The sequence below is a fragment of the Podarcis tiliguerta genome (genome assembly GCF_965153285.1).
Source record: "Podarcis tiliguerta genome assembly, chromosome: 8".
NCBI classification, from domain to species: Eukaryota; Metazoa; Chordata; class Lepidosauria; order Squamata; family Lacertidae; genus Podarcis; species Podarcis tiliguerta.
The window spans coordinates 10,061,646-10,073,814 of NC_139541.1; the positions used below are offsets into that span (position 1 = coordinate 10,061,646).

The following is a 12,169-nucleotide window of genomic DNA, read 5'->3' on the forward strand; positions in this document are numbered from 1 at the left end:
CACTATGTTCAAAGCAGGTGCTCTACAACTGAGCTATGGTCCTTCTGCTAACATGTAACACAAGATTCTAGTCCTCATGGCTCCGGGTAACAGGATGATTTAAACAGAACCATGGGAAGTTGTGTCATCCCATCAGTCGATCTAGCTCAATATTCTCTACACTGACTGGCAGAGGCTCTCAAGGTTTTCCATCTGCCACTGATCAAACCCAGGACATTCTGCTTGCAAAACAGGTGCTCTAAGCAACAGAGCTACTGCTTTCTTCTATGCCCAGGTGGCCGAAGGAAGCCAAGCAACTAGGAAAGTGATGCGCAACAGAAGGAAATGGTCATCACAAAAGATCCTTGAAGACAGATGTACGGGAGGAATTTAATTTATTTTCTTTCTTTCCCCCCCCCCCAAAGAGGATGGCCATGGTTAAACACTACAGGTGGTCAAACACAAATAATTATTATCTCACTCATTTTTTAAAAAAATAAAAAATAATAATTATATACACAACAGAATTAATTCCCATCATTTGGTCACAAACACTCCCCTCAGGGAAAAAAATAAACACAAATTAGATTGGAGAAAACATCGAGAGGGTTTACCAGGGGAATGCACTGCGACGTGGAGGAATGAGATAGGGGTTATGCCTTGATATGGCAATTTAATACTGTTTTAGAGACCAGAGTGGGCAGTGAAAAGCAGAACGCATGAATATTTGCTCCAGATTTCTCTGCCCTGGGCTCAAGCTTAACACTGATCTGAGGGTTTAAGGGCCTTCTGTCTGTTTGGGAGTCTAGGCTTGACCAGGGGTGGGGGGAGAGAGAGAAGGGGGGGTGCCAAGCTTTGGCCAAGCCATCAGCAGACCTCAAGCAGTCTGGGGTGACCATTTCGGAAATGAGGGTTTGAGTGGCACATTTGAGACAGGGAGGCTAGCAAGTCTGCATCACTGACTTTCAATCCGCCAGATGGAAAAAATCCTCTTGCAACGCGGGACAAAAGTGTTGCTTTCTGGGCAAACCAGGTGTGAAGAACCTCTGGCCTTCCAGGCGGTTGGCTGAACAGCAACCCCCCATCACCCCTGGCCATTTGCTTGGGCTTATAGTTCGTCAACATCTGGGGGGGCAAAGGTTCCCCACGTCTGCAGTAAACCCTTTTCTCCCCTATAGTTGAACTTCGCAAAATGAAAAGCATCGAGTAGATTCTGCCTGCTTCCTCCTTTAAAAACGAAAGAGTTGGCGGGGATGAGATGCTCCCAGAATTATTCGGGACGGACCTAGAAAAGCAAAAACTTTCCTGTTGCTTTGTTTTGGATAAGAGGCATTTGGCGGTGGTGGGAAGTGGTCAGCGCCAAATGTGTGTGGATGTTGGGCTACGCGCATTTTTAAAATGTGCATCTAGCTAAAGGCAAGACATGCACACACCTCAGCGAACTGCAGAGGGCACAGAGTTTGGCGGTGGCAGGCATTAATCGGCATAGATTCTATCCGTTCAAGACTCCCCCTGATAACACAGGAACACAAAGCCATTGTTGCATGGGTTACACACACACCCTTTTTTAAAAACTTAGTTGAATAAACTCAGAAGGCACGACCGGAAAGTAAGAGACAGAGAAAAGGGCGTCTATCGGAGGGAAGTGAATAGGCTGGAACCAAGCTCAGCTTAGGAACTTAAGTCTCGCCTTAAGCGATGGTTCTTTGGACAACAGCGTGAGAGCAAAAACTCACATGCCCCTCCCCTACCACGCATGCCAACAAATGCACACCATCATGATATACCCCTTTCTCCCCAAACCCGAAAAACACACACACACACACACTACAACCCCCCGCCCACAAAATTCCCCCTGCACAAAAATCTCAGCAATCTCAAGCCCACGAGAAGCCCAGCAATCACAAGGGCATCACCTAGCAAGAAACCAAGACACATTGCAGCTCTGTATCTTAGCTCCGCTAACAAGCCCCTTGTCGGCATGTGCGAGAACAGTGGAACTTTTCAACATGATAGGGAAGAAGAAGAAAGATCCCTTAGAGAGAGAGAGACAGAGAGAGCACAGCTGCCCTGTCAGGATAGCTGACACTCCTCAGGACAGGAGTCCTAAAGCCACTGGTTTCAAAATGAAGCAGCATCGCTTGATCTGGCCATCGCCAGGATGCCAAAAACAAATAAATCGGCTCGAAACACAGAAATGTATTGTCAAGCTCCTTCGAGCCAACAGCTCTGGGGAGTTGGGGAAGACAGTCCTTAATTGGTTCGACATCTTACGAGATCGCAGTGAAGGAAGAAACCCGAAACGTTCTGGGCAAGCTTTGCAGAGAAGTGGCAAAACAGCTCACTTAACTGGCTGTAAAGTCAAGATGTCAACGATGCTGCGGCTGTCAGGTGCCAGGCTGCTGGACTTCGGGGGGGGGGTGGCAGCCCCTTCCCTTTCACAAGGGGGCAGCACGAAAAATCACACATGCCCCCCCCAACAAACCACAGACATGTCATTTAGTGCAAATGAAATCTTCAACTCTCCCACTTTTTAACACGGCTTGCAGATCAATAAGTATCAGAGAGGTTCAAACTTGTGGCAACTTTTTTTTTTTTTTTTTTTGGTAAGAGCTTAGCAATTTAAGAGTAGTAGTTGCCGTCAAGGACACAGGCTTAGGAAGAAAGTTGATTATGCCCCAGCTAAGAGAGAGAGAGATAATAAAGTGGTTTGCAGGGCTGAGCTGATACCTGCTGCAACCAGAAAATGCCAGGGCCAAATTAAGGTTTAAAGATGTGGACTGCCCTCCTTCGTTCCTCCTCCTCAAGGGGTCAAAGGAATAAAGCAGTGGGTCTGAGAAGCAGAAAACAGCTGAAGTCTTTCAATGGATTTAGAGGGACAGAGAGGAGGACCTGGTTCTGATTTTCCTTCCCTTAGAAAAACAAAACCCCACACGTACCACCACACAATCACAAAGAGCTATGCAGAGACAGACTTTACACATTTTAAACACACATTGCACATTTACACACACACATACACACACAGGGCATTCTTGGTTCAAGGAGATGAAATCAGTACTCGAAAGCAGGCACTGTGTCCTACCCCCCCCCCCCAGCTACACCCCAGGAGCCCAAATGCACACATATAATTTCAGAAGACAGGAAATGCCTGAATTAGTGTCATTGGCACAGAATGGTTTAAAAGAGGGAGGGGTCCACAAACACAGGGTTGCATCCAGCTGAGAGTAGACCCACTGAAATTCACAGGCCTGAACCTATTAATTTCAGCAGGACTACTTGTAAGTAAAACTAACATTGGAGGCAGCCCACGTTTTGGTTTTAAAGACACCGACAAGGTTGTGATGGGGTGAGACGCTCAAAGCGATTCCTTCCCTGCCTGCCTTGTGGCACAGAACAGGTTTTAACAGGTGGGGTTACATGGAAGGAGGATTTTGTTTTATTTTTGTGTGCAGGCAGAGCTGTAGGGGTCCTTTTCTTGGAATGCATTTTCTCTCCGGCTGTTCGGCCTGGGAAGAAAAAACCTGCAAAATCCACACTCCACGACTGTGCTTTATCAAGACCATCAGCATCAGGGCTGTCACCTTTCCAAACCGGAGAGATTTAGCAGAAGCAAGAACAGGGGGGAAAAACCTTCAGAGGCAGGAGTCCGCTGGAATAACTGCGAAGGGGGCAGCCGAGATGGGGCTTGCGAGAAGCCCCAGACCAGCCTGGGCTGGCTTGAGGTGACTCTGCAATTACATGAACTCTCTCAAGTGCTCCTGGAACTGCTGCAGACAGTCCCCCACCCCCACCCCTTGCAAAAAAAAACATCCTATTTCGCTCCTGAACTGGGTATCACAATTGCAACTTTTCAAGACTTGCTAGTTAAAGGGAAGTCTTTCTATGAAAACTGGATTCTCAGGGACACCCCCTGGAGATCTACTGTTCGGACGACTGAATTCCCCAGCTGTCCTTACGATCACTTGCAGGAGGAAGGGAAAGATTGGAGATCTGCCGTGGGGTGTGGGGGTGTCAAACAAACCCAACCAGATGTGTCATGGGTAGATTTGAGGGGACATGGCAGGGCCACGCTGCAAATTGGCCGCTCTGTAGCGACAGAGCTGTTGTCCCAATAGAAGTGACCTGCTCGTGTTTGCTTAGGGAATTGCTGCTAGATGCCTGGCGCATGCAGGAGAAAACCTTTAAACACTCCAGAAATATATTTAAGCTTGGTTTTCTACACAGTGGCAGCAGCCTGGTATGGAGCGACCAGCTGGTGGCAGTTTAAGGGGCTGAGACAGGTAGGAATTACGGGTGCCAATCACCAGTGGGTTTGATTAGGGGAAACTTTCACCAATGAGCTTGACTTTCCCTGCAAAATGTCTGCGGCAGGGTGCCAGCCAGCCACCCGCAAGGCAAGTGAGATTCTTCTCAGTGATGCTGAACCGCCACCGGCCATCAAGCCTACTGTGTACTGGAAACCCTTCAGACAAACTGGTTCAGCTCCACTCCCAATGTCTCTCTCCCTCAAGAGCGGGGTTTTGCCCTCCAGAGGCCACTGGACTCCCAACTCCCATCAGCCCCGGGGCCAGGGATGATGCGAGTTGTAGTCCCAACATCTGGAAGGCCACAGGTTCCAACCCTCTGCTCTAAAGCTTCTATACTACAATGCCAACCTAAGATGGCCCGGGAAGAGATAATTTGAGGCCCCAATGTCCAATTCAGGGTGCTGACTTATTCTTTTAAAAAATCAAGCCTTTAGAGAGCTAGGAGACCCGAATCTGTTCTGTATGCACACACCTGCTCCATCTTGGGTCTTCAAGGCAGGGTTGGTGACTCTGTGACTCCTTTCAGGTGCTGGACTACAACTTCCAGCAGCCAGTAGTGGTCAGAGGTGATGGGAGTTGTAGTCCAGCAATGCCTGGAGGATTGTAGGTGCAAGCAAACCCACGGCACTCCAGCTGCCAAACCCCTGCAAAACTGACCCATGCGGCTTTCCTCACACTCCCAAGAGGCAAATGCTGCCTTTCACTAACACACACAAACACACCCCAACATACACTTACTTTCAGTGGCACGATTGTTCGTTCCCTTCCATATGCACCTATAACCTCCCCTCCCCCCCAAAAAAATATAATTAAGGATCAAGGGTTTGATTCACTCAAGTGGAGACTTTCCCCCACCCCCAAACATCAAGGATCCCAGCCTCTAGCCGAGAAAACAACAACTCAAAAGTGCAGTTAAGTGGAATGAAAATGAAAATTCCACGCAGAGAATTCCAGAGTCTCCGGTAAAAAAGAAAAGAAAAAAGTGTCTCTTCTTCTTAGCCTTACTGAAACTACGAATGCGAAAAAGGAGGAAATTGCTGGCCCAAGCTTGAGATATAGCGGCTAAGTGCTGCATTGGTCTTCTGAGTCTTTCGAGATGGTTAACACCTGGTTTTAGGATATAAGGCAAGGAGAGGAGAAAAGAAAAGGACAGGTGTTCCTTCCATCTGGAATATGGCATTGATATGAATCATGCCGGCGGGGCGGTGAAATGTCGGGACGATGCCGATCGGAAGCCAATTGGGGCAGCAGGTGAGCGAGCCCCCAAGATGAGCCGGCAAGCGTTCAGACCACAACTCCCAGAGTCTTCCAGCCCCCTGAGAGGTCACTGGGGGGGCTCCCCCCAGTGAGAAAGAAGCCGGTCCGCTTTTGTTGCCTTTAAAGTGCACGAAGGTGACCCGGGGGCCACGCGGGATCCGAAGCGGCGGCTTGGGTGGCGGGAGCGGAGGGGTCAGATGGTCCGGTAGTGCTGTCGTAGCCTGGCCTGCAGGAATTCGTGGGTCAGGTTGTGGCGCGTGATGATGCCAACGATCTGCGAAGAGGCGGCGGGAGAAAAAGAGGGCAGGGTAAACCAATGTTATGGAGGTGGCTGGATCAGAGCAAAGGCTCATCTTGTCCATCTTTTAGTGTGGCAGCTTCTACACAGTGGAACTCCCTGCCTACTGATACCAGGCATGCGCCGTTGCTCTTTTCAACCCTTGCTAAAAACGTTTTTGTTTAGACAAGCCTTCCGGTAACTTTGTTTTATTCTCTTTGTAAACTGCTTAAAGTTTTTGTTCTTTCTTTATTTTTTTGTATAATCAAGCAATGCATATATTTTATTAAATAAACAGTCCAGCAGCCCAGGACCTGAAGACTGCAATGTGCTCTCTGTAGAGCTGCCCTCGGGCCTGGTCTGAACTGTCCAGACATGGAAGTTCTGAACACGGAAGTTCTAATTTGCCAGTGCAAGAGCATTTTGCCTAGAAAGATAGAGACAGTCATACCTTGGACGTCGAATGAAATCTGTTCCGGAAGTCCGTTTGACTTCCAAAACGTTCGAAAACCAAAGTGCAGCTTCTGATTGGCTGCAGGAAGCTCCTGCAGCCAATCGGAAGCCCCATCGGACGTTTGGCTTCCAAAAGCAGTTTGCAAACCGGAACAGTCACTTCCGGGTTTGCGACGTTCGAGAGCCAAATCGTTCGGGAATTAAGCTGTTCGACTTCCAAGGTACAACTGTAAATTCATCTGGCCCTCCCTCCATGAATCTGAACTACGTTGTCTGAGGCTTGTGGGAACTGCAGCCCCAAAGACCCAGAAGACAGGCAGACTTATGCCTCCTAACACCTGCTAGCTCATTGCAGGATAACCTAGCGCATTGTGGCATATTATTCTATTGTAGTATATTATTGTAGTATATTATTCAGAATAGTGGTTTGCATGACCCACTAAGATAAAGGTAAAGGTAAAGGGACCCCTGACCATTAGGTCCAGTCGTGGCCGACTCTGGGCTTGTGGCACCCATCTCGCTTTATTGGCCGAGGGAGCTGGCGTACAGCTTCCGGGTCATGTGGCCAGCATGACTAAGCCGCTTCTGGTGAATGAGAGCAGCGCAGGGAAACGCCGTTTACCTTCCCGCCGGAGTGGTACCTATTTATCTACTTGCACTTTGACGTGCTTTCGAACTGCTAGGTGGGCAGGAGCAGGGACCGAGCAACGGGAGCTCACCCCGTCACAGGGAATCGAACCGCCGACCTTCTGATCGGCAAGTCCCAGGCTCTGTGGTTTAGACCACAGCGCCACCCGCGTCCCTACTAAGGAAGATAGCAACACAATAAAACAGTTAATTACACATTTCCTCAAAATTCAATAAAATATATTTTGTTTAATTAATTCAACAACATTGTTAAGCTTGATCTAAAGGTACCAGCTTTTCAGACTCTGATAGTCATTTATACCTCCGGCAACACCCTAGGTACCGTATTTTTCACCCTATAGGACGCACTTTTTCCCCTCCAAAAATGAAGGGGAAATCTGTGTGTGTCCTATGGGGCAAATGCAGGCTTCCGCTGAAGCTTGGAGAGCGAGAGGGGTCGGTGCGCACCAACCCCTCTCGCTCTCCAGGCTTCAGGAAGCTATCAGCAAGCCTGGGGAGCCCGCGGGAGTTCCTGCAGGGCTCCCTAGGCTGCGGATAGCAGCCTGCCGCCCGGAGCGCTGGGCACTCTGAAGCAGAGTGCCACACACTTCGGTAAGATATCCGCAGCCTGCCGCAAGCGCTGGGCACTCTGAAGCAGAGCCCCCCGCGCTTCAGGAAGATATCCTTTTCTCCTCTAAAAACTACGGTAGGTGCGTTTTTAAAAGCTTGGGCTTCCCTCGCGGCTGGGGGGGGAATAAATTTTTTTCCCTTTATCCCCCCCCCCCCAAAAAAAATTAGGTGCGTCCTATGGGCCGGTGCGTCCTATAGGGCGAAAAATGCGGTAATCCAACCAACCCCCATAGGGCAATACTGCCCACGTGGGGGACCCATTTCTTGGGAGAGCCACCCAGTCCTTTGCCTCCGTACATCTGCTAGCAGTTTATGCCAGGATCATCTAGCCCAGGGTTTCCCAAACTTGGGTCTCCAGCTGTTCTTGGACTACAACTCCCATCATCCCTAGCTGGCAGGACCAAGGGTCAGGGATGATAGGAAGTGTAGTGCAAGAAGAAGAAGAAGAAGAAGAGTTTGGATTTGATATCCCGTCTTTCACTCCCTTTAAGGAGTCTCAAAGCGGCTAACATTCTCCTTTCCCTTCCTCCCCCACAACAAGCACTCTGTGAGGTGAGTGGGGCTGAGAGACTTCAGAGAAGTGTGACTGGCCCAAGGTCACCCAGCAGCTGCATGTGGAGGAGCGGAGACGCAAACCCGGTTCCCCAGATTAGGAGACTACCGCTCTTAACCACTACACCACACTGGCTCTCCACACTGCAAAAGAAGGCGGAGACCCAAGTTTGGGGAACATACCAGGCATACTACAAACTGGCCCTCCTATGCTCTGCACTGTATGTTGGGATTGTTTGTTCTGGAGCACAGCAACATCTAGTGGTGGTTATTAGGCAGACACATTTGCCTTAAAGCTCAGGCATCCCCAAACTCGGCCCTCCAGCTGTTTTGGGACTACAATTCCCATCATCCCTGACCACTGGTCCTGTTAGCTAGGGATGATGGGAGTTGTAGTCCCAAAACAGCTGGAGGGCTGAGTCTGGGGATGCCTGCCCTGGATTCTCCAGCAAGACGGCCTATGGATTTTAAACTCTTGGCACAAACCTAACTAGGTGGGAGAGGAAGTGGTGGGAGAAAAGTTACAGCCAGACCCAGTTGCAGAATTCTTCCCAAAGACAGTATGTACAGGTTAAACTCACCTCCCCAACAGCATTCACCACGGGCAAATGCCTGAGCCCCATCGTCCGGAAGAGGTTGAAGACTTGCGAGACGTGAGTATTCGGCGAAACCGTGAAAGGGGAGGGATTCATGTAAGGCGTGATGTCCTGCCAGAGGAGTTAAGCAGACACGGGGGGAGGTCATCAAAAGCAACCCAGCAAGAATGCAGCAAGAAGCACTTTTGTAATAAGCTCAGGAGAGCCGGCTGGATCAGACCAATAGCCCATCTATTATTATTTTTGCCTGTTTATATATTATTTTTTATTTTGTACTTTTCAAGTTTATACGTTTCACTGATTTTACAATCATTCTGACATTTCAAAACCTGACTTCCTTCCCCCTCTTTCTGCGGTTCCTTAAATTTGTTTTTAATATCTTCTGCATATCCTAATTAACTGAATTTGCTCATTTATTCGCCTTCTCTAAATATATATTCTTATGAAACTGCAGGTTATTACAATAACCCTGCCAATGTTCTTATCTGTTTATAATTTATCTGCAACTACTGTATTCAATAAACCATTTCCATTCTTTTATTTAAAAAACTGTTATCTTGATTTCTTATTTTTCCAGTAAGTTTTGCCATTTCTGCATATTCCATAAGTTTTTCTATGCATTCTTCCTTTGCTGGGACTTCTGCTTCTTTCCATTTGGGGGCAAGTAACATTCTTGCCACTGTAGTAGCATACATGAACAAGTTTCTATACATTTTAGGTAGTTCTTTCCCTAGAATTCCCAAAAGAAAAGCTTCTGGGTGTTTTTTCCCACAAAGGTTATTTTAAACACCCTTTTCCTTTTGTTATATGTCATTTCCCAGTAAGCTTTAACCTTACTACAAGACCACCACGTATGATAAAAAGAACCTTCTTTCTCTTTACATTTCCAACACGTCTTTGATTTAGATTTATACATTCTTGCCAGTTTACTCCGTGTTAAAAGTAATGGGTCCCCTGACCATTAGGTCCAGTCGTGACCGACTCTGGGGTTGTGGCACTCATCTCGCTTTATTGGCCGAGGGAGCCGGCGTACAGCTTCTGGGTCATGTGGCCAGCATGACTAAGCTTCTGGAGAACCAGAGCAGCGCACGGAAACACCGTTTACCTTCCTGCTGGAGCGGTACCTATTTATCTACTTGCACTTTGACGTGCTTTCAAACTGCTAGGTTGGCAGGAGCAGGGACCAAGCAACGGGAGCTCACCCCGTCGCAGGGATTCGAACCGCCGACCTTCTTATCGGCAAGTCCTAGGCTCTGTGGTTTAACTCACAGCACCACTGATATATCATTTTCAGGGGGAGAGGGCTCTTGGGTTCGAGTCCCGCTTGTGAGTCTCCCCCAGGATGGACTAGATGGTCCACTGGCCTGGTCCTTCAGGGCTCCTGTTATGTTCTTATGTGTTTACCAGCCAGCTAGTTCTTTGTCCCATTTCCTTCCACTGCTGGAATCTACCAGTCCACTTGCAGAAGCCTCTTCCCCAGAGAGATAAACAAAAAGGGGAAAATTTATTTGATTTCGATTTATACATTTTTGCCAATTTGCTCGGTGTTTGGTACCATCTAACGCAATACGGTCTTCAAACAAAAACATCCTGAAGGTCCCAGGCCACAGAGAGGTTAGGCTGGCCTCAACTAGAGCCAGGGCTTTGGGGGCTGTGGCCCCGATCTGGTGGAACGCTCTGTCATGTCACAAGAGACTAGGGCCCTGCGGGACTTGACATCTTTCCGCAGGGCCTGCAAGACAGAGCTGTTCCACCAGGCCTTTGGTCAGGGCACAGCCTGACTCCCTCCTTTGGCAATCCTCACAGAACTCTAGCCCAGTGGTTGCCATTAATCTGATTGGAATTAATTTTATAATGATTTTATAATGTTTTATCATTTTACTGTTGTTAGCTGCTCTGAGCCCGGCTTCGGCTGGGGAGGGCGGGATATGAATAAAAGTTATTATTATTATTATTATTATTACTAGCCCATCTAGTCCAGCATTCTGTTCTCAATGTGGCCCAATGGAAAACTCGCAAGCAAGAGCCCTCTGTTGCTCCACAAATTTGTGCAAGCACACCCTCTTGCCCTTACCACAATCATCCTGGGGTTCAGAAGTGTGAGGTCCAGATCGTGGATGTCGGGATAGCGAGGGTAATCTTCCGCCATCTCGCCGTACGAAAGGCGAGGCTGGCTGGTGCTCTGGAAGGCAAATCTCAGTCAGGCGGACACAGATCAAATCCTACGGCGTATCAAAAGTGGTGGAGAACAGGAAATCCTGGACTGTGAATTTCTACTGCAAGGGAAGCTGGGGGGAAGTTGGGGCACGACCACTGTCCTCTAGGGTCCTGGGAGGGAATTTCTGATCTTTGAATGAGAAGAGTCGTCCCCACTTATTTGTAAAAATATGTACGTACCACTGTTGATTAAATAAATACCGTATTTTTTGCTCTATAAGACTCACTTTTTCCCTCCTAAAAAGGAAGGGAAAATGTGTGTGCGTCTTATGGAGCGAATGCAGGCTGTGCAGCTATCCCAGAAGCCAGAACAGCAAGAGGGATTGCTGTTTTCACTGCACGGTGATCCCTCTTGCTGTTCTGGCTTCTGAGATTCAGAATATTTTTTTTCTTGTTTTCCTCCTCCAAAATCTAGGTGCGTCTTGTGGTCCAGTGCGTCTTATAGAGCGAAAAATACGGTCACTAAATCAGAACAGTGTACCAATAACAGTACAGTAAAACTACAGTCATACCTCGAGTTAAATATGCTTCGGGATGAATATTTTTGGGTTGCGCTCCATGGCGACCTGGAAGTAACGGAGTGCGATACTTCCGGGTTTCACCACTAGCACATGCGCAGACGCTCAAAATGAATCGCAGATGTGGGTTGCGTTTGCTTCAGGATGCGAACGGGGCTCCAGAACGGATCCCGTTCGCATCCAGAGGTACCACTGTACATAAAAAAGTTTAAATCAGATTATGCAGTGCAGGCACACGCGTCATTCATAAGCTACTCCCAATGAGCTGAAAGAAAGAACAGCTCTTTTAAGATAAAATTTGGGTTCTAGTTTGTCCTCTATGGATGTTTCAAACATATCAAGACAGGACAGGAGAGGAATTTTCTTGGGGAAACTCAATAAAAAATGTTAATCGTTTAAATAAAGAAAGGACAAATATCCACGGGGGGGGGGGGCCAGGAACATGGGGATCTTTTCCCTTCAGGTGCAGGTGAGAAGGGACACCTCTCGTCAGGGACGCTGTCAATGCAAGGTCTCTTCCACAGTACATGATAATGTCGCCCCAAGTAATCCAATGCAGGCCCAAGTAATCCAATAAGCGGAGCCAACTCACCGACTGATTCTCCGCGTAACAGACTCCTCGCACCAGCAAGGTGACCAGCTGCGAGCGCAGGATGAGGCCGTGGAAGGTCAGGGGCCGGAATCGCTCCTCCATGGTCCACTCTTCGCTGGGCGACTGGTCCGGGTAAAGGTTAGGATATGGGGTGTACCTGG

At 48.3% G+C, this 12,169-nt stretch overlaps 1 protein-coding gene across 1 annotated transcript in view; it reads right to left on the reverse strand.

Moving 5' to 3' along the window:
• Nucleotides 1-357: 357 nt before the first annotated feature.
• Nucleotides 358-12,169, reverse strand: part of CLCN6 (chloride voltage-gated channel 6) — a 36,637-nt gene continuing 24,825 nt past the window's right edge. The window contains exons 20-23 of the mRNA XM_083453841.1: nucleotides 12,009-12,165; nucleotides 10,756-10,863; nucleotides 8,667-8,792; nucleotides 358-5,820 (exon numbers count right to left, since the gene is read on the reverse strand). Of these exons, the coding sequence (XP_083309967.1) occupies nucleotides 5,740-5,820; nucleotides 8,667-8,792; nucleotides 10,756-10,863; nucleotides 12,009-12,165 (472 nt within the window). The 3' untranslated portion in view covers nucleotides 358-5,739. The remainder of the gene's footprint in view (nucleotides 5,821-8,666; nucleotides 8,793-10,755; nucleotides 10,864-12,008; nucleotides 12,166-12,169) is intronic.